This window comes from Cydia fagiglandana, chromosome 3 (genome assembly GCF_963556715.1).
Source record: "Cydia fagiglandana chromosome 3, ilCydFagi1.1, whole genome shotgun sequence".
Taxonomy (NCBI): domain Eukaryota; kingdom Metazoa; phylum Arthropoda; class Insecta; order Lepidoptera; family Tortricidae; genus Cydia; species Cydia fagiglandana.
Genome location: NC_085934.1, coordinates 12,689,975 through 12,713,247, shown reverse-complemented (window position 1 = coordinate 12,713,247; position 23,273 = coordinate 12,689,975). Strand labels below are relative to the sequence as shown.

At 39.2% G+C, this 23,273-nt stretch overlaps 1 protein-coding gene and 1 long non-coding RNA gene across 3 annotated transcripts in view; one reads left to right on the top strand and one right to left on the bottom strand.

Annotated features, from left to right (window-relative positions):
• The window catches only part of LOC134680127 (uncharacterized), a 297,055-nt gene that overhangs the window by 196,264 nt on the left and 77,518 nt on the right, over positions 1 to 23,273 (bottom strand). The window lies entirely within an intron of this gene.
• LOC134680049 (zinc finger protein 423 homolog) overlaps positions 1 to 23,273 on the top strand; it is an 83,303-nt gene that overhangs the window by 53,908 nt on the left and 6,122 nt on the right. The window contains exons 1-3 of one of the 2 annotated variants that reach the window (XM_063539041.1): positions 3,314 to 3,827; positions 10,144 to 10,361; positions 22,568 to 22,710. In XM_063539041.1, the coding sequence (XP_063395111.1) occupies positions 3,725 to 3,827; positions 10,144 to 10,361; positions 22,568 to 22,710 (464 nt within the window). In that variant the 5' untranslated portion in view covers positions 3,314 to 3,724. Of the gene's footprint in view, positions 1 to 3,313; positions 3,828 to 10,143; positions 10,362 to 22,567; positions 22,711 to 23,273 lie in introns of those variants that run through there. The other variant, XM_063539042.1, reaches the window with a different exon arrangement.

Here is a 23,273-nt window from a genome sequence, read left to right as displayed (position 1 = left end):
GCGCCTCGCGGCTGTCAGTCCGTCTCATCAAATATGCATGGCCGCAGCTCAGGCTTGCTCGTAATTATAACTGGGAATATATTGTAGCGTTTATCACTACGTCTTAAAATATAGTCCCCCGCCGCGTCTGTGTGTTTGTATATGTTCGTGTGTTCGCGATAAACTCGAAAACTACTGAACGTATTTTCATGCGGTTTTCATTTATCAATAGAGTGATTCTTGAGGAAGATTCAGGTGTATAATTTGTTAATATTTTGTGTAACCCGTGCGAAGCCGGGGCGAGTCGCTAGCAAAGCAACTGATATTTCCTATTTACTCGAATACAATAGACTCGAAATTCAAAGTCGACATGCAGTGATGGTAGGTAGTTAGTGGTCCAATAGATATACCCGATAGATATACGTACAATAATCCTTAGCACACCTCAGTAAAAGATAAAGGAAAAACAACTTGATTAAAGATTGATTAAATATAGAGGAAGAAAACAGGAGATCATATTACCTATCGCTAAAGAGCTATCTTTTCCAGACAACCTACAAAGAGACAGACAAATAGTTAAATATAGCTATTTACGATTTACCAACATAAATTTTATCCAAATAGGATGTTTTTTTGTTAACACATATTTGTCTCTAAATCACAAAGTGGTCCCTTCAGACCAAGCTTAAAGTGGGAAACAAGTGGAAATATTTTTAGACCCTCATCAGACCGTCTGCGGTCGGCGGGTTCGCGCGATAAGAAGCACTTTTTCATAATACTTTATTCAGTACTCCGAGACTTGGCTCAGTGACAGACTAATCGTCCATGTCAGGGTAGAGGAGGGGGTGCTTATTAATGTTTAACCCTTTTGTACTCAACCCCGCGCCCGACAACCGACAACTCAGTGTCAATCCCGCCCGGCTTCGCGAACTCTTGCATTTTTAATGTTCATTAATTTGCGAGAATCAGTACGCCCATTAGGACCTTGCTCTACCGCTATGGTACAAACAAACTTATTAACTGAATGCGTGATTAAAATTCAACAATGTTTAAAATAGAATACATATATTCCACCAGTATGCGGCACGGTGCGGCACAAGTATTTTTGGGTCAAACAGAAAACTGTGTTACGTCTTTCCTGTAGACATATACAAGAGTTAAGGGCTATAAAGGTTAATTTTCTTATTTAACCCTTATCCACGTGAAAAGGTCCTCCTTTTATTTAGAGAACTATGATAAAATCATTACTTACATGCCCACAAGCTGTTAAACTATTGCCCACAGAAGAGAAAAATGTAAAGTTCGCGCGAACCCAGGAGGACCTTTTTACGTGGATAAGGGTTAAATAAGAAAATTAACCTTTATAGCCCTTAACTCTTGTGTATTTCTACAGGAAAGACGTAACACAGTTTTCTGTTTGACCCTTTTGTACTGAATATGCTTGTCCCGCACGGTGCCGGATACTGGTGGAATGCCGCATTTACATCGAATATTTCAAAAATAAATACACCTAGTAGAAAACATGTAACTATGCATCTGTAAAAAGAAACAATAAAATAAAAGTACACACAGGTCACGCTGGTCATCAGGTGATTTCGGCTTTAACTGTTGTAGGTACAGTCAACTGTAAAAATATGGGTGTAGCCAACTTATTCAAAAACATGTCCCATACTTCTTAATTCGCTGACATAATAAGAGCTATGGGACATATTTTTGGTATCGTCTTGGGTCGTCCCATTCGTTTTTCGTCAAGTTCTTAAATTAGTCCTTTTCTGCTTTCGTCACTCATTCTACATTGAAAGCCACCGACGATTGTGACGAATGTAGAATGAGTGACGAAAGCACAATAGGACTAATTTAAGAACTTGACGAAAACGAATGGGACGTCCCAAGACGATACCATATTTTTGAGATGATTTGTGCACCCATATTTTTACAGTTGACTGACCTATTCATAAATAAATAGCTCCTATAGTAGAGAATAACCAATTGCACTTAAATATCCTTAATTTTGTATTGTAGCTAATCCTTAATTTATTTAGTATCCAGTTTACGTTGCTTCATATATCCTATTGTCAGGGGTGCGATTACTTGTGAATATTTGTCAAGTTAATCCGGAAAGTGACCGCTGCGGCGCCATAGCCGTTGTCCGGGTAATGTATTCCGAACTAAAAGGTAAATAATCGTCGCTGCGGAATCGCTCTCCAGCGGGTCAACATTACATGCCGAGCGCGCGGACACTGCTGCCGGCTGGGACCAATACAACTTACTTGTTCTAACAATATGAATATGACCCCTAAACATTTTGTAAACCCTGTGTGATTTTACACTACGGTTATTTCGTGAAGTTACCACTAATATATTGTAAGATGATATCACTATGTAATGTAGACATTTTAAAATAAGTATTTCTTTAGAAAGCTCGTTCTTAGGTGAATAAGTGAATACCGATTGACTCACTAGTTCACGCCAACTATTAAAATTAATAAAAATACGAGTAACTATTTACCAAGAATATTAATTATTTCCATGCTAGCTCATGTATTAAAAAGAACTTTCCCTACTGAAAGTGGACATAATGGCTACACAATAATATCAGGATATCACAGCCGTAGTACTAATGATATAGTTAATGCACATCACAAAAGTAGTAGACAAAAGAGTTGTATAGTGAGGTTAGTGAGTGGTGCGGGGCGCGCGGGGCCGGCGCCCATTGGTCGCGCCCACGCCGTGGGAGGAAACGGAGAAAATCCCCGAGACAGTTTTTCTTGATCACGTTCGAAATTCTAAAATTTCTAAAAGCTTTTAGCGTCGTGTGTCATTTAGCGACTCGTCATTACGTCTTGTGTGCTTTATTTTTGAATACGAAATGTGAATGTGTCACGAATGTCACGATTGATTGTTTCTCCCGGGAACTGAATGATATTCAATAGAAAATATTTAGGTGAATATTTAGGTACTTACGGAGTGTTTTTGATTTGTCAGTTTATTATACTTGTAGCTGATTCGTGACTTTATGCTTGACAACTTAGGTACCAAATCATGTGATTGCTTGACAATACGAGGAGGAAGCAAGCACTAGGATTCGTTTAGGATGTGTTTAGGATTTATTGTATCACACTTCTGTCTACTAGATAGTAGTTTGGAAAACATTGGTTGACGTTTTATAGTTCTAAGTAAGTACCTACTAAAACTTTAAAACTGATATCTCCTAGGTACTACCTAAATTGATGACCAAATCATCTATCTCTACATATTTTTTCTGAACTTAAGTAGAGTTAGTGTTGAAACAGTTTAGGCGTGGGTGCAGTGGAGGGGGGATCGTGTGGGCGGGTCGGAGCGCTAGGCGGGGCGCAGGGTGCCGCGAGGTGCCAGCGCCCGCCGCGGCTCGCCCACCGGCCCGCAGTCGCGCCGCACTCGCCGCCGCCGACGCCGGCGTTCACTCAAACTTCAAAATACACAAAGTAATTACGATCCTCAAATTCACCTGTAACCAAGGTGCATGCCCTAAATGATTGTGGGTAATTAAGCCGATCAGCGGCCACCCAAATAATTGCCGTGAAGGAAGCGCAGCCGCGACGGGCGCCCCGTCAATTAGCGGCACCTGGCCCGCACGCGTACGTTAATTCGCAGTCGCGATAAACTGCACCCGCAAAAAAGTCCGAAATAAACTGGAACCGATGCACCTGCAGCAATCTGCCCAGTCGCGGTCTTAAGCCCGGGTGCTTCGCCCCGAGTCTCCGACATGATCATGCTATTCAAAGGCAACAGCAGTAGGCTGGAGCACCTCATTGAGAAGATTCAGGCCAACAAGGAGAACCACGACGTGACGTCAGAGGATTTAAAAGGTGAGCCAGGCTTTGATAATGTGGACGGACAAGTGTGTATGACTTGTAATAACAATTAGTATGTATGCATCACTTATGGGCACCTATGTGACCAATCTGTGCTCAATTATTTAAATTAATTACTTTATGTAAAATACATATACCTACTGTGTGCCTATTGATATATTTAACTTGATGTTTATCCCGGCGTCGGGCAGTCCATAGTACCTATGTAAACTAAGTAACTTTAAAGCTTATCTAATTAAGTTTCTTATTAGCTTTCGAGCTTCTATTCTACCATCTCTTACGAATACTTTTTGGCTCTGTTTAATGAGTATCACCATTATCACGTATGTTTCATTTCACTTCTTTACTTATTCCCTCTTTGACTTATAGCATCTCACTCTCGGCGATAAGAATTATGGCCAATATAAATGAACGATAAAATGTTGAAAAAGAATAATACCTACGTAAGTATTCGGGTTGCTTTTGAAACATGTCGAAAAAAAATTAAGAACTTTTCAATTTGGAAACGGAAAATTTCGTTGATCGTATAAAAATGTTCAAACTTCTGAAATTGGTTCAAGTGGAAAATTTCGAAGGTTTCCGTCGGCACGCCTGTAAATAGGAACGTGAACAATGTAGAGTCATTTTTTGACAAAAATTGAATTGATTGTTGACAAAAATTGTCTACATTTGTGTCAATATATGACTCTACAAAGTTGACGTTAATCCAATCTAAGATATTGTATGTCCTTAATAGAGACAAATACCTACCATTATTCTTTATTGCTCAGACACTTATGAATAAAATAAAATAAAACAAGCGCCCGCACATAAAACTGCGACTTCCTGTAGGTAGCTTACTCAATAATCGTGATCTACAACGACCTAACTTAAAGTTCTGTTGCAAACGAATATAGGTACAAAGGCATACCTACCTAGTAAGTCAAACATTTATTTTATTCATAAAATTGGTCCGACGTAATGATTATCGCGAAAACATATAATCTAGACATGAGATATATCTAACAAGTGTCAGTGCCTACAAAAAAGTCGAATGTGATTCCAATATTTCTCTCATATAGTAAAATGTGAGATAAAACCTGTCCAATTTTTTTTGTCCAATGTGTACCTAACACATTGGACAAAAAAAATTGGACAGGTGGAATACCACCCTTAGAAACTTATTTGAAAAGTACTTATGACGTTAAAATATTACAAGATTTGTTCAACCGTCTTATAAAGAAACCTACAAATCGTGCTAACTGACTAGTCAGTCTCATTATAATACGGTCCTTCAGCAAAACAATAATAATTAAGCGGTAATTAATTGGACGAAGCGGTTTGGCACGCGCCACGCGCCGGTCAATCCGCCTCAATCGCGACGCAATCAAGCAGCAGGTGGATTCTTTTATTTACGTCCACTCTTAGTTATTTATTTATAAACAATTTGTCAGTATTTTGAAGTCGTATAGTTTAATTTTTCTAAAACATTTCAATATAATAAATAACGAATAAGTATATCGACATATTTAATTATTTACACGAACGGGTCGACCGCGATAAGATTTCACTGTCTTTCCATCACATCATCATCATCATCAGTACATCGATCCTGTATTTGTTGTACTTACAAGGTTTAGTCCAGAGGGTCTACCGTGACGTGAACAGTGAAGGTCGCAAATTGCGGGCATCTTTCTCCTTTACTCCAATTAAGGCGTAATTAGAGTTAAAGAGAAAGATGCCCGCAATTTGCGAACTTCGGTATTCGCGGTATGCCCTCAGGTTAATGTTGACAGAATTTGATATTCTGTAAATATCTTTTTAATTACCTAGGTAAGTAGTACATTTTCCTCGTTTGGACACGCAGATGCTTAAAATTATATCGACATGAATATGAATAATAATGATAATATTTAGCATAAACGTTTTGCATAACGGCTCCAAATTATTATATTGCACTGACATTCACATAATTAATGACGATGTCCACAACTAAGAGATACGAAAGGTCTCAAGAGGAAACGTTTTAGGTACCTATATACTTAGGTTTCTCGCACAAAAATGTAAAAATAACGACTAATTGTGGCGATGTCATCATTAATGTCAAATTTCTACGAAACATGATGTTTATAATAATGACACTCGCTCATTTTGATCTATTCAAGTCAGTGCAAAGTTAGCTAAGACGGACGATAAGCGTAATAGTTTATCTATACCCCTTTCCGATTGTCTCAGGAACAAAACAAACTACCAATATTGTGTGATATTGACAACCAATTTATATCTGTGTTGCCCGCGATTTGGCTCGCGTGGAATTGTATGTTATTTTTGCAATTCTACCCACATTGCAGCAAAAAATTACAGTTGGTTTACAACACTTGACATTTGTCTAACACAATGACTTTCTACAGTCCTTCACTCAAAGAAATATTAAGTTTACATATCGCTTGCACGGATTCTTAAGTATTTCTGAATAAGAGCGAGATGCACTGCGAGTAATATCAAATGAATATAAAGCCGAGATCACGTGCAACTTTTGAAGGAGAGTAGGCTAGGCTAGGCTTAGTGATATCACATAAAGGACAATAAACAGCTCGCGATCGGCGTTGATTGCGCAGGCGCCGGTCGAGGTGTCCCAGACGGCGCAATTAGGATGTGCGCTTCCGCCGCCCACCGGCGCCGGCGCCACTCGCTGCTCACTTGCACGGCTTGCGTGGTGCAAGTTACTGTTAATTAACCCACCACCAACTTTCCTCTCTAATCCGTACGTGGTAAGTACCGTTGACCGTCCTCACCTGCTAATATCCAAAGGATCCTGGTAACAAGTACGTTTTCTTTACGACAACCAAAAACAAACGATAATAAGTCAAAGGTAGGTAGGTACTACTACTATACTATTTATTAGTGTCAATTGGCTGCCTAAACGAATGAATTACACTACACATATGTATTTGGATTCACCTTCTAGGGTTTGGATATGATAATACTATTACTTATTCTGTGTGGTTTGGTTGTGAGGGTTGTGAGACTTAGAATGGCGGGTGCGGGCGCTGAAGGTAGAGTTTTGAAATATAAACATATACCTATTCTTCATAAGTGTTGGCAAGCACCAATAAGAAAGGATTTATTGAAATACATCTCCTAAGAGAGGGTGAACGTGGAGTCGAAAGTTTTTACGACTTCTACAAGGACGAAAGTTAGTTAAAAAAATGCTTTTGCAATGATGGCGGTACGTCTCTACAAAATCCGTACTTGGCCTTTCTAATTAATGTTCCTGTTAATACTTTACGGTCAACCAAGTGGGATAACACAGAATTAGGTTAAAGCGGTAATATAGCATCAAATCATACGGATATTCTTACTATTTGTACAAAATGTACCATCTTTTTGGGTCACATGGTCAGAGCAGAAGATCTTGATAGTGCGTAATGAAAAACCGGTGTTGCACCACAAACTACTGTCCACGCCTTATCGTAAACTGCATCAAAATACATGATGGTTGTTTACGAACAAGGTTCCACATATTCTGCTTCATGGGTGATCTCAGTCTAAAAATATGGTATATGACGTTCTCGAAATAGGTATACATTAGCAAGATTTTTTAATTAGCAAGTTTTCATAAGTGTTGCTACCACCAGTTTGGCACTGATATAAACGCTGTCGATAACGTAACTTAATTTCTATGCATCTCGTTCGTAATCGCATATTAGTACGAGCGAGATGTATATAGAAAGTAAATTACGTAGACGTTAGCCTATACGTCAGTTTGACACTGTCAGTCAGTCATGGTACGGGTACAGTTGTTAAAATGTTTGTTACTTAATTTTTTTCAAAAAGTCAAACAAGCAGTTTCACATTCTTGCAAAAAGGTTAAAAAAATATCTAGCAGAGTAAACGTTATATTTTTCTCGTAACATATGGCAGGTACATACATTGTTGAGGTACTTATATGGAAAATCATTTTATACTCATATGTACGTTGTGACAAAAATGTCACACGTAACAATTGTTGTTTTGTTAAACTAAACGTGTGGTTCAAGAAACATTTATTTAGATAGATATACGGTATATCATATACCTACAACATTTATCCAGATATATGTAGGTAACATTGGTATGTGTATGTTATATAAAAGTTATTTACATTACATATGGTGTTATTTTACCGCCCTATTGCGGTAATTAGCACAATACGTGACTGTGTCAAAAATATAAAGGGCCATAGGTACCTACTGTAAAACGTTGTACAATACACGTGCAATTTTTTTACATTTCGCACTTGTATCGTAAATAACTATCGTCATTAGCTTCCTTTAAACATTATTAGTAGCAATATAACTATAAATATTAAATGTATATTTTTCAGCCGGCGGTGTGGCAGGAGATTGTCGGCTCTCTGTTATTTCTTGGACATTTTTATTTTTATTTCTTACTTTAAATTCGATACCGGAAGTTTTTGCCCTGTAAGGAATGCACTTGATTAAGTAGTGCCGTATTAAATCTCTCGTGCAATGAAATAGATGCACGTGGAAATAAAGCAGCCCTAATGGCGCTGCGAACGTCCAAATTCAATTGTTATCATTTTGGCCATTAGGCGCCGCTGCCGGCGTCCGGGGCGTCGTGGGAACAGATGGATATTAATAGTCCTTGTTAGGGAACGGGGAGACGCACTGCAAAAATGGTCTCTTAGACAACCGTTGAATGCGCTTGTGAGTACCGCGATGTACCTACATATACATATATATGTACACTGTGTTTAGCCAAATTTTATAAAGAAAGTCTTAAAGTTGAACTAGCGTATTAAATGATTGTTCTATTATTAAAAATATCTGGGAGACCGTGCTTTGCTCGGAAAACACGTAAAAACTCAAAAATGCGCGTTTTCCCAGAGATATGACATAGCTAGATCGATTTATCGCCCCCGAAAACCTCCATATAGCAAATTTCCTCAAAATCGTTAGAGCCGTTTCCGAGATCCCCAATATAAATATACATATATATAAATAAATAAATAAACAAGATTTGCTCGTTTAAAGGTATTAGAATATGTACTTAGCGATCAGTAAATAGGACCTATGCCTAAACATTAATAACAAAAACCAATTACCTATATTATCTTACGGTGTTGTATCGCCTTCCCACATCTGGCGTCTTTCGAGCGTCGGCGTCTACAATTCTATGGCCGCTGTTCGACGCAACGTCGACGCAGCGGCGACGCTACTGCGCAGCGACGTCATTTTCCATAGCGCTGACCAGACGCCGACAGACGCCGACGCTCGAAAGACGCTAGATGTGGGGGTCGCCCATTGATTATTCCATAGGTACTAAGTATTAATTAATAAATGATACATAGTCGGGCCTATGTAACTTTTTTTCTGAGTAAGGATTCGTAGGTAAATAAATGGACGAGTTATTAGATAAAATAAACCTATACAGATGTTCAGGGTTAATCTGTAAGTTAGTAACGTTAGCAAATGCAAACGATAACTATTTACGACAATAAATACGAACATAAACTGAATTTATTAGTATACTCTGTATTTAGCATTGCTAGGGTAATTTTCGTTACTTGTAGTCGTGTTTTCTTTTGGTAGGCACTGGCGGGAGCCCGGGGCCCGTGGACATTACTCATCATTTGCGGTGATACCGCTCGTCATTGCGGCCCATTCAATTTGTTTATATTTCACGCCACTCGAGGTGCTCCCGGAGATATATCGCCTTTAAAGCTGAAATGTGGGGCTTTCTCGATATTTATGATGGCTTTATCTGAGCCTAGAGCTACGCTGTCTGCCTTAATGTGCTTTACAGCGCCTGTAAAAGCGTCTCAGTTGTCATTTACTGTTTATTCCTTTAGGTACTTGGATTTGTTAAAAGAATGGTAGAAGGATTTTATTACTAAATGATAATAAGTAATAAATCTGTTTGATTGTAGGTCCGTATGTAAGTTAGGTAGTATCTAGAATGTTCCTGTTATCATTATTAACTATGGAAGAGTTGTAATTCGGCCTCTATAGTAATTGAGCCTTAAAACTAAAGTGCCTAAACCCAGGTGGCTCAGCAAAAAAAGCGTCAATACAAATACAAAATTTTTTATTTCATAAAAAAACTGTACAGATAATATGAGGGATGGTGCTGTCTTCCGGTAAGCAATTTATGCCTGTGTTGGGAGGCACCGCTCTTCCGTGATTATTGAATACTAAGCTACACTATTTACAAATAATATATACCTACTAATTACAAGCAATACATTAATTATAAGCAACACAAAGACAACATAAAAATATATTGCTCTGTGAATATCTTCTTAATTATTATAAACATTGTTGTACAGAGGCGCTGGGCAGCGTGGGCAGCACGGCGGGCAGCTCGTGGCCGTCGTCGACGCCGGAGCCCTCGCCGTCGCCGACGACGGACGCCGCCGAGCCCGGCGACGCCGACGCCGACGCCGAGCCGCCCTTCACGCTCGGCGCCACCGAGCATACGCCCTACCAGTGCCAGTTCTGCGACAAGGCCTTCCCGAGGCTGTCCTATCTTAAGAAACATGAACAGGTAAGTAGTTATTTGTCACCATGCACTGACAACAAACACAGGCCTTCACAGGATGTCGTATCTAATATGCACACTTAGTTGCTACAAATCTATAATTAGGGGGCTATATAGCTGTGTAATAATGTGCGTTGCGGGTGAATAATTTTCACTGGCACGTGCTTATTCAAATTAAATTATTGTATCTGAATAAGATCGTATTCTAATTTGGACAGACACAGAGAGTTAAACCAAAATATGTATTAGATAAATTGAAATCTAAAACTTATAGAAAAGGACGAGCTGCTTAAGGTACGTTGCAGTGATTATCGTTTAAAATCACCCAACGAGTTATCTCAGGCGTCTTTTGTGGCAACATAACCTGGTCGGCGGGTTGAACAATGTGGCCATTAAATCCGTCATATCTATGAATTCACAGTCCAGTTTCACCATGCAGCCACTGCGCTTCATTAGCAAGTAGATACCCAAAACGGCCCATTTACAGAGCCGGTGTGTAGATATGTATCTCAGCCGCCTTGCACCGAGCTGAGGTCTGTGACGTGAGGGCCATTACGCCGGCCGTACATCTCGGTCCCTTTGTGCGCGCCGCTCGCCCGCGATCTCGCTGCGTTACGATTACAACACACACCGCGACAGATCTAGCTAAGATAGGACAAATAGAAACGTCACTTTACATGCCGCCGCTCCCCAATCCGCCTAGATACAAATCACACGTAAAGCGACAAAAATAACACCTTGTTATGATTTAAGCTAGGCAGTGCAATTAAATCGGAAAAGGTTATTGATTGCTAAAGGATTTCATTAGATTATCAGAAGAAATTGCACAGTCGCCGTTGCGTCTCGGTAGATATCGATCAGTGCATGCGCAGACGCGAACTTGTATCTTAGCCGTGGTCGCCGACAAATGTATCGGGCGATGATCGCGTCGCGTCGGGCTCGCGCGCGACAGAGCGGTGACGGCCGGAAATAGGCTTGCGATAACAACTCCCTAGCCTGCGCGCCACACCTTTATCATCGCACCGCAGCTTGGGAAAGGCGTTCATTAAAAATAAATCAATTGGCAGTCCACACGCAGCCATTCGTCTCGGGCGAGCAGCGCCTCCGGGGAAATCGTAAAACTGTAAAGGAGAGTGCGTTAGGAATTGCTGTCGGAGTTAATTAAGACGTCTGATACGTATTGTATTTGATAGAGGTTGATCAGTCGGAGCGCAATCTCTGGGTAATAAAGCAGTCTCAGAGACGGCTGTGCCCGCGGTGGTGTGGCGACGGCATCACACCCACTCTGCTTAGTGGCGTGGCATAGCCGACTTGTCTTATTGCGATTCCACTTCCAATTAAGAGGATCAGTACGTCTAGTACTGATGTTGCATTTATAACGTTATCCTTTCCTCAAGCTTGCTGTTTAATTTAAGACCGATGAGTGCACAGCGTAATAGACCGATAAAAAGCAATAAATGTAACAAGTATTTACAATAGTTTCCTTTTTATTACATACGTCAAGTAAATAGATAATCATTCTCCTATCCCAGGTCGGGTGCTGCAGGGTCTGCTGTTATTGGCAAAGACACTGCTTTTTGCACATACAACAATCTATTTAACCTTCTAATCGATGGAAACTAGATCCATAAATATCGGATTAAATTACTTAACCAACCTAGTTAAGTAATTTAATCCGATAAAAAGTGTAGGTAAAAATACTTGGGTAAACAACGCCTCCTGAAGATCTTAATTCTAATAATATAATACGTGACGTCGTAATAAAAGTTATACATATATATGACGTCCATTGGTATAAAATTTAGGTACTAAACCCCTGCCCTGGCTAGGTTAAAAAAGTATTTTTATAAGTTGTGTGCGTTCTTAGTAGAGTAGGTACGAGTTGAAATTTCCTGAATCTCATTAAAATAAAACATGACACAGAACATGCCATTATGATACACATCAAGAGTAAATTTGTTGTCTAACATACCTATCGCTGGCTACACGGTAGGCGCAGTGGGCAATTCTGACCCCGGGGCACCCGCGCGGTGTGAACCGCCGCCGCCGTCGCTCCACCTGTGAAAGTCTCGGTGCCACTCAGTAGCCGCCCAGTGCCCATTCCACCGTTTTTATTGACCATCAACATTTAAAACTTGTTTTTGGTGATCTTTACTCGGAAACATTCGTCGTGCGCTCTCACGGTGTTGTGGTAATAATAAACCGTGGTTATTCGCGTGTCTTTTCACCATAAACAGAGGTGGTGTTACGGCGAGAGGCCGGCCAGCAGGGCTCCGTGCACCCAGGGGCCGGGCTCCCGCGGCGCGCGCGGCGCTCCGCTTATTGACCACTCGCACGAAGATGTCGATGCTAGATGAATTTCGCAATGTGTTCGCCACAGCGTGAATCAATATTGTAGAAGGTTTTCTGTACGTATGATAATGAAAATCGTATTCTATTCACTGTGGGATGCTATACAATAATCACGTTTCTTTCATTCCCCTTGATTGCGATTCCGTACCTAATTAAATCATAGGCTCTGGGCTTAAAGCATTTAGGAACTGGAAATGTCATCGCCCTCATTTTCTTTACGAAAGTTACGAAACAGTCTGCCGATTTCTACATGATTTGTACGTAACGTACTACAAATAACCATGTCAGTTCATACAAAAGTTGGCACAATTGTGCTAGTTTTTCGGCAGAGGGGCCCTTAATGGCCACTTCAGTTATTAAATGCTCTAAGGCTCTGGGTTATTTTATTACTCATGGCAGTTAAATAATTGGCTACTTTATGTCTTTAAAATGAATTACGATACGATTTCGTTGTTTGTTTAGGCTGAAGGTGCAGAAGAGTAAAGTTGGAGCATTTTTTTGTCAATTTTGAACGTATCATCGACAAATCGAATCGTAATCCAGATCCATGGAAAGCACTTGTGATTCAGTTTGCGCAGACGCGTGGGCCACGGGCATGGGCGCTAGCGGCTGCGATTTATCGTTTGCGGACGATTGGATTTATTAATTCTGTCGGCGCGGGATTACTCCAATTAAGCGCGGGGAGTAAACATGCCGCTGTCATGTTTATGCCTTGTGCTCGGATCGCAGTACTACTGTCAGTATCAGCCAGTACTCGTAAGTTAGTAAAGAGACGATGATGAAAACATCCGAGCTGAAAAAGTGAATCGCCACTTTATGAATGAATTCCATCGTGTCCATGCAATTTTGCTCTGCTACTCAATACTCATTTAAACAGAAAAATAGTGAATAGGATCTATGGAAAAACAAGGTTAGATACGGTCACATGTACATACCAATAGTTTAAGGTGACTAAGGTACTTTAGTCATGTCATAAATAATTACTAGCAGGCAGTATGCCCAGCAGGCTGGTCGCATTTCTCCGTTGAATGGCGATGCTAATTCTCAGGGCGAAATACTGGCCTGGCCTTTGGTAACTCACCTAACGTTTCGAGTATATAGTCAAATGCAAGTACGTAGCTTTTAAATGCAGGTATGAATATACTAAATAACGTCATGTCATTGTAAGAAATACCTACTGATTGTAAGTATTATACTGTTGTGAGAACGCGCGCGAACTGGCATGTGACTCGAGGGGTTTAGGGGTTTATCTAAACCTACAGGTACTAGGTACAGAGCAATTAAGTAAGTAAGTAAGTAAGTAAGTAAATACTCTTTATTGCACCACAAAGAAAAATAAAATAAAAAATACTACACAATTAGTAGATTTGCAAAGGGAATCCTTTGGTGGTTATTGGGACTTGCTAAATGGTATCAGAATATAGGTAGGTATATATAGTTATTGGTATTGGAGTTATAATCTAACCGGTCTTGTTCCAAGGTTATGAATTACTTAAATGACTACTTACTATTTTTAACAAAGCGATATTTTATTGAAATATGTATGAATATAATTAACTAAGTGGATGTTTTAATTCAATATGAATTATTAGTGTCCGACCGAAACATGTTTTTTTGCCGAAACCGAAACCGAAACTTTTGTAGACTTGATAAAATCGCTGAAAAATGTCATAAAACCGCTTTTATACACATATTATGGGGCTGTCAACACCGAATGTCCTTGAAATTGATGTTACTTAAGCAGTTTTTTTAAGAAAATTACTAAGACCAAGATAATTCTTCAACGATTTTGATAACACACACAGTGCAAGTGTTATTTTAAACGTCAAAACTTCTATGAAATTATGACGTATCAATAACATTTGCACTAATTGCACTGCGTATCAAAATCATTGCAGAATTTTCTTGGTCTAACTCTATTCAGTCACCAGTCAAGCTAACATGTAGATACAGGGTCAACCAAAAACGCGAGCGCAGCGAGCGCGAAATATTTTGTTAACAATATCAGGCCTATGGAACTCTCCGCGCGAGCTCGGATTTATACCTACGATTCTGCTCCCGTTCACGGTAGAAAAGCGAGCCAGTTGGTTGCCACACACGATCACGCACGCACGTCACCGCGCGCCGCACTGATAATTTTTACGATAGTTACAAGCTACGTAGGTACTATTGAATTACTTTAATTAAACATGTAGTGTTTATTACGACAAATGTACTTATAGTTAGATATCTATTTGAAATAGGTAGCCAACTTGGTAAATGTTAATTTTATCGACAGTAAGATCTTAATTTTACACCGGAAAATAGGTAGGTACTCATTTTTTATGCTCGGGTTATCTTATAATGAATTGCCTGTAATCATGGGTTCTCTGTTATTTTTCTTTATTGTGTTACATTAATCTATATCTGATTTTAAATTACACGAAGTTTTAAAACTAATTCATTCTGGGTTCATTGCGTGGTTTATAAGACGGCGTAAATACTGTGGTCACTGCAGGAACATATGACCTTTTAACATGAGTATTTCGCAAACACTACCCTAACCTAACGCATAAACGGAATACTATAAATGATTGCAACTTAACTTGCTTAAATGTAGTTATTTAACGCTATGCTGTTATATACTTTATGGCAAGTTCTAATGTTACCTAGTTTGACAGTTTGATCAATAGAATTAGAGACCGGTCTTCACACGTATAAAAATTTCTAAGCGTCGCAACCCTAGCGTTGTGCCGGTGCGCGCGGTGCGGGGAGCGGCGCGCTGAAGGTCACTCCATTGTATTTTTGTGTAGGTATCAAACCGGTAGGTATTTGCGTTTTCTTTGAGAGATAAGTATCTGTTCGTAAGAACTATTATATAATCTGTGACAATATCGCAAGGCCAGGTACCGATCTTCACCTGGGCCTAAAAGTCCGAAGTGCCCCAGTGAGGCAAACTTTCATGCGAAGTCAAAGCCGTGCTTCAGGCTTCAGGATAAGTAGTTGAGCACAGACTCCAACCAATGTCCATTGTATTAAAAAGCGAGACCGCAGTTTCGTCGACGTTCGACGTTTTTCGGAACTTATTTACCTACGAAATATCATTTGATATTTACTATTTTGCTTTTCGGTGAAGGAAAAACATCGTGAGGAAGCCGGACTAGTCCCGATAAGGCCTAGTTAACACTCTGGGTTTGAAGGTCAGTCTGATGGCAGTCGCTTTCGTAAAAACTAGTGCTTACACCAATTTTTGGGATTAGTTGTATATTGGACCCCAGGCTCCCATTCCCATTGCCAGTGCACGGCAAAAATTCCGGGATTACGCGAGGAAGATGATGAGTTTTCTTATTATTCTCTTGCCCAGGGCCCAGTAACATGCGACAGTGCTATCTCATTCACTCCGATACAATTAGACAGTGTGCGCGTTATAAGTATTGACAGCCTCTTAAGACTGCGTCGGCCGTCCAGTGGCGCCCTCATTAGTGGAATTGTGTTTTATAATAAACCAATTAATTTCTGTACCTATACATGAATCTATGTAGATATTAATATTGTTGTCCTACTTATTCCCCAACTTTTGGTCTTTGTCCGAAGTACCATTTCGTAAGTTTCGGCCCGGCCGAAAGGTTCGGCCGTTTTTTGGCCGAAACCGAAACTACAGCCGAAACATGATTTTTTGGCCGAAACTGGCCGAAACCGAACCTTCGGTCGGACACTATGAATTATAGTGCAACGTACCTATGTAGGTATACATTATTGTGTAATAATAAATGAATAGAGCCGTGGATCTAACAATAACGATAAATCTTTACCATTTTAACATTTCTATTAAATTTTCCTATTAGTACCTACTTACCATTTACATCTGCATTTATTAACATTATTTACACAAATAAGAACAGTTCCATCTTTAAATCTAGGCTCTTTCAGCACTAAAATTGCTTCCGAAATAATATTCATTTTTAAAGGTACTTACATCTTACTTACTTGATGTGCAAACAAAATTATCTAAATAAGTTCATAGATTGCTCGCTGGAATTCAACTAATGCGACTATTGTCTTATTTGAGTGACAAAGTCAGTGTACCTACTCGTACCTATCCACATGACATGCGTCACACCTTGCACGTGCGTCACTTACTGGGGCAGTAGGGTTTGCTAACTGAAATCACAAGACGATATTTATGTGTCTACGCATAAAATATAATCGAGTGATCAAGTTATTATGCGGTAGGTAACTCAAGTTAGATATCAATTGTTAAATTTTGACATTTCAGTATTTCTTATCACGTCACGATTTATTCTAGATTTTAATCTTTAAAAAAATCAATAAATATTTTAAGAAAACACCTTAACTATTAGGTAGAAACATGCCAAAAGTAATAAAGGAAAAATAAAAATCTGAGTTTTAAAAATACCTATAGTGAGTACTGCCACTTCGATTTATTTCACAGCTAGTGTGAGTGTGATACATAGATCGTTGGAAGTAGCTGTATTTACCTAATTAAAATGCAGCGAGCTCTTGGCTTAGATTACCTGATATATGGTGTCCGCTAATGATTTAATTTAGATGAATAGCTTCCCATAGATCCTGCACAGACGTCACCTCTAAGTTTATTGGCCCTAAGTTTATATACACATTGAAATACTGGGTATGTGCATGCCTATATGTAAGTATATTTTCCATTATATATTAAGTATTTACCTACCTATGACATGACTATAACCGTAGTTAGAGGGAACAAGTTCCTTTCTTGTTGACGGCGGAAGCGCCACCACTTAGTTCAATTAGGTCCTTACACCGCCGGACACCGTTATCCATAATTACTGCAAAAGATACTCTTACATTTTTGTGTGTATAGGTAGGTACACACATCTATCCAGATATTTTCGAAAAAAATCAGTGACACTCCTCATCTGATAATATAAACATTCATGTGCCACACCCTCTTACAAAAGACGAGTTGTACGTTTACTAGTTACTATGTATTATCCTAACTAGATATTAAAATTAATTATAGTTATAGTTAATGAGCCATGTTCAGCGATAACAAATTAGGTATAAAAAAACTAATTTATATTCTATATCTATTCTGTATAAATTTTTCATTCAATTTGGAATTCGTAATTAGATACCTGCATTCTAGTGATTATGTTTGTATTCCTAACTGGTATATAGTAACAAACTCAATGATTTGCTAAGATCATAACTCATAATCGGGGTGTCTTTGTCTATCCCCATTTTACCTGCGCGAGCGACGGCGGGTCTGGTTGTAGGACTACCAATCGTAACAATATCTCGAGATACTAACCAACTGTGTCATCGGTTGCACTGGTTTTGTAGAGCCTTCGTTTCACAAAGCTGCAAAGCTATAATAATAACAGCCTGAGGCGAGCAGTTTGTTTTGCGTCTGTCTGTACAGTCAGCGTCATATAATAGGTAGCAGCCAAAGTATTCAAATAGATCGGTACGCCACACAAATTATAAGGTGTATCGAACTATTCGAATACTTTGGATGCTACCTTACTATATGAAGCTGACTGTATCTGCCCGCCGCGGCGCTAACGAATTGAGATGTGGCGCTAATGGCCCGGCCGGCTACCCCGTGGTAATTGGGGGAGCACGAGACCGCAAACCCTTCTGGGCAAACAACAATCTTCCCAAAAGATCAATACTTATCTATCGATTGTGGCGACTTTACTTTATTATCCTTGCGTTTAGGGTTCCACGACCATTTTTAGGGTTCCGTACCCAAGTATTACTTAGACTCCGCTGTCCGTCTGTCTGTCACCAGGCTGTATCTCATGAACTGTGAGCGCTAGACAGTTGAAATTTTCACAGACGACGTATTTCTGTTGCCGCTATAACAGCAAATACTAAAAACAAAATTAAATAATTATTTATATGGGGCTCCCATACGGTACGGAACCATTCGTGCGTGAGTCCGAATCGCACTTGGCCGGTTTTTTAACTCTACAGGGGTGTAGGGCGCAGTGGCGGCGCGTCCATAAAAGCCGATTCCCACCGGCTTGCCTGTTTTTGGACGTTCGAGCAGTGTTGTAAAGGAAATATGTAAACCAAATTAGCCCCGGCTTGCCTATGGATATGTTTGACGCGCCGCCACTGGTAGGGCGTGATGTTTAATAAATACCTAATGTAATTTGGCGATACTTAAATAAGTATTGTTAATAATAGTACAGTCATTATAGATTTTGACCCGTGAATAATTAGTTCTTGGATTTTTTTTTCGTAGGTCCCTCGGGGGGGTCACTGGGAGTGTAAATTCAAAAAGTAGGCTTAATCAGGCTCCTGCGTATATTCAAAAAATGGTTTTTTTTCCAAAAAAACGGTTTTTCTTCAATAACTCGGCCATTTTTGATTTTAAAGTAAAACCGTAAGGACAAAAACTGTAGGAAATTTGATTCTCTACAAGTTAGTCCAGTCATTATATCAAAAAACCGACCCTTCCCGTGAATAATCAGTTCTTGGATTTTTTTTTGTACGTCCCTCGGGGGAATCACTGGGAGTGTAAATTCAAAAAGTAGACTGAATCAGGGTCCTGTGTATATTCCAAAAACGGTTTTTCTTGAATAACTCGGTCATTTTTGATTTTACAGTAAAACCGCGAGGACAAAAATTTTAGAAAATTTGATTCTCTACAAGTTTGGTCCTCACAATTTTTCTTCTAGGATCGATAGTTTGGAAATAAAATTTGAAAAAAGCGACAAATTCAAAATATTTTCAACATCTCGTTTATTTTCAACTTTACGACATAAATGAAGAGGACTAAACTTGTAGAGAATCAAATTCTGAACAATTTTGGTTCCCAACTTCTTTCCCCCAAAATCGATATTTTAGAAATTAAACCTGAAAAACCCGTCAAATTCAAAATATTATCATTATCTCCTATGTTCCACGCTTTACGGCATAAATGAAGGGAAACGAAGTTGTAGAGAATCAAATTCTGAACAATTTTTGTCCTCACGGTTTTACTGTAAAATCAAAAATGACCGAGTTATTCAAGAAAAACCGTTTTTCGAATATACACAGGACCCTGATTCAGTCTACTTTTTGAATTTACACTCCCAGTGATTCCCCCGAGGGACGTACGAAAAAAAATCCAAGAACTGATTATTCATGGGAAAGGTCGGTTTTTTGGATATAATGACTGGACTACCTTGTAGAGAATCAAATTTCCTACAGTTTTTGTCCTTACGGTTTTACTGTAAAATCAAAAATGGCCGAGTTATTGAAGAAAAACCGTTTCTTTGGAAAAAAACCATTTTTCGAATATACGCAGGAGCCTGATTAAGCCTACTTTTTGAATTTACACTCCCAGTGACCCCCCCGAGGGACCTACGAAAAAAAAATCCAAGAACTAATTATTCACGGGTAGGGTCGGTTTTTTGGATATAATGACTGTACTATAATTGTTAAAAGAAAAACAATATACGGAAACGAATCGACAGTGCTCAAAATGCATGCAAAACCATGTGCGGCCTGACGTTATTGATTCGTTCCAAAATTGCTTTTGAAATACAGTTTGTTTAGAGAAAAATGTTCCATTGCTCAAGAGCGGCGTAGCAGAATAGAAGTCAATCATTCCGAACACGTGTTTAGCATGATAGTGGCCGAGTGCCGTCGAGGTGGTCAATTAGTAAAAGCGTGAAGTGACTGTCACAGTTTGGGAGTGTATTGTGGTAGAGTTAGGCTCGGCTGTGAGTTCACGTTGGTGCGAAGGCCGATGGCTCCCATTATCTCGCTGCCAGCCAAGATTCATAAGCGCTACATTTGCATCTTCTTTATGGACTTATGAATAATCCTTTGAACGTGAAAATTTTAATTTATACACGACTATATTAAACAACCACGTCTGGTATTTAGTTTCCTGGTTAAATACAATTACTAGTTTGTTCTTTACACCGATATTTCTAAACAGAAAAAAACTTTTTACAATAAAAAAGGAAACCGACCTCAAAAAGAATGAAATAAAATATTATCCTTTTTTAAGTCTATGCGTTACCAACTGATATGTTTGAAGCCGGTGCCAAGCCAAGTAGTAACAATACCAGTAAAAAATAATCAGCTTTATGGCTTTAATAAATCCCATTAGAACTCAGATCCATCCCATTGGCAGCAGTTATGTTGTGTTCTGTCTGCTTAGATATAATACAGTCATGTTTTCGACTCATTTGGCCTAATCAAATGTATTCTAAATATATTATGTTACGTCGTATCTCGTAATTTTTTTGCTCATATTTAGTATATAGGTACCTACGTAATCGTTAGGTTAAGTTAAATTTTGTTTTAAAAGCTCGTTCAATCAGGCTAAATGAAACAGCAACCAGAGTTTAGATAATGTTATTGATACTTCTATTTTATAGTTCTGATCCGTTATAATAATCGTGCTAGTCACGGATTGCCCAATGAAGATGTTCCGGTGTGGTTTACCGATGTGTATCGAGCGGGCTCCCGCGCCGGATCCCCGGGAATGTTATCGGTTCCGTATCGATTGTTCACGCGCAATCGTGGTAGTGATTCAGTATCGATCGACTAACTGCTTACTTATCGACTTCTTTTAGCTCGCTGATATCGACATTATAAAATTAGTGCGTAGTTGTTAAACAACACTTTATACCAGAATGTCTAACTGGGTACTCATATTCAGACAGGCATTTTTACCTACTTACTGGCCTTACTGCGTAGTGTTCTTAATTTCCGTCGGTCACCTAGATATATATACCTATGTACTTGTAAAATAAGGAAGAGTACGACGCTTGTAATTAAACTTATGCCTATATGTTTTTAACCGCCTTAATAAAAGGAGGTTCTCAGTGTGACCCATATGTTTGTATGTATGTTTGTCCGCGATTATCTCGCGTTTTGAGGATGCTCTCATAAAAATATGTACCTACATGATTTTCAATAAAATAGCAGCTAGAGTGTAAGGTCGCTAGCGTGGTTTGGTCAAGTGAAAGATGGAATAGGCATCGATATCGATCTTCAAATTTGATATCTAATTTAAAAGTAACTATTTCTTAGACGTTTTTTGGCCTATAGAATACCAATTGTTATAAAATGCCGGCATGGGTGAGCTTCGATGAGGAAGCCAAGTCATCCTGGGTCGGTTCTCACGACTTTTTATGGCCGAAGCACCCGCACTTATTTCAATGTAATCATCGTATGGCTTACACATTTTAAGCGTTAGTTTTACGCGTAGCACGAAAAGGCTTTTCGAATAATTGATATTATTTAATTGATACTTACTGAGACCTTTTTAACTGACTTAAAAAGTATTTGTACTTAGGTGGATTAGTTATTAGTCATACAACTCATATATATAAATAGGTACCTTCATCAAACGGTCTTTGAGAAAAACGCATTTAACCGATTTGCAAGACCGAAGTGATCCCATAAGAGCACCGTGAACAAAGTTTTGTACGGTGCTCTAAAAATTCTCATTTATAATGTAGTATTTTTAACAATAATTATCTATATTCTGTTAAAGTAAGGGCCGCAACGTTACAGGCCGAGCCTACCGTGGGATCACTGGAGGTACCTACTGCTTCTCTTGGAATGCTAATTTCTATATACCTATATTTTTTTTCATGAGGTAGCATTTTGATATTTCGAGCCGCATCAAGTTACTTATCTGGTCCTATATTTTTTACATATGTAGAAGTTTATTTATATGTACATATGTTATAAGTTATAAAATAAAATAAACTTAGACTTAGTTAAAAAGATAATTAGGTATGATTTTCTGTTATTTTAACAATCTCGGACAGGCGATTCTGATAATTTGCCACATTCTGATTGTCCCAACTTGGATTCGTATCTGCCTCTTCAAACATGTATGCAATGGTTGTGTTTGGTTTCAGACCCATTCGGATCAGATGCCGTTCCGCTGCGAGTTCTGCTCGCGGCACTTCAAGCACAAGAGGTCCCGCGACCGCCACGTGAAGCTGCACACCGGCGACCGCAAGTACCGCTGTCCGCACTGCGAGTCCGCCTTCTCCAGGAGGTATCACTTGTTTTGCTCACTGTTCTACTCACTGATCATACACCAAGGACCAATATAGCCAGATATGTATTTTATTTCCTTGGTAAGGAACACGTTAAGAACTATCTTGATACTTAACTATTTACAGATAATATGAATTTTGTATGGATTTTATAGAAATGTGCATACCTAGACCAAAAAACGGTGCATAAAATTAGCGCAAAGATACATCCCACAGCTATGTTATATGTGTAACTAGATATGGCCGCATTTGTATACGAACAAAAGTGTCTCTAATTCTAAAGAATAATGAGCTTTAGGAGAATCCGTCCTAATGGTTGTCACCATAATTAGATTCTTATAAGTAGGTGTTTATGGAAAGAAAAGCCTCGAGTCAGTAGGATACAAAATCCTTAAGTCAAAGCCTATTGATGTTCGTGCGAGTAAGGCACACGGCAACGGTAAGAGGACGCGAGGTGCGACAATGGGTCTTTAAGATTGATCACCGTCGTGGCACAAAGCTCGCTCCTCGACCACGATGCGTCACCTTTTTCGTCACCTCGCCGCGGTCACGTGACTAATTC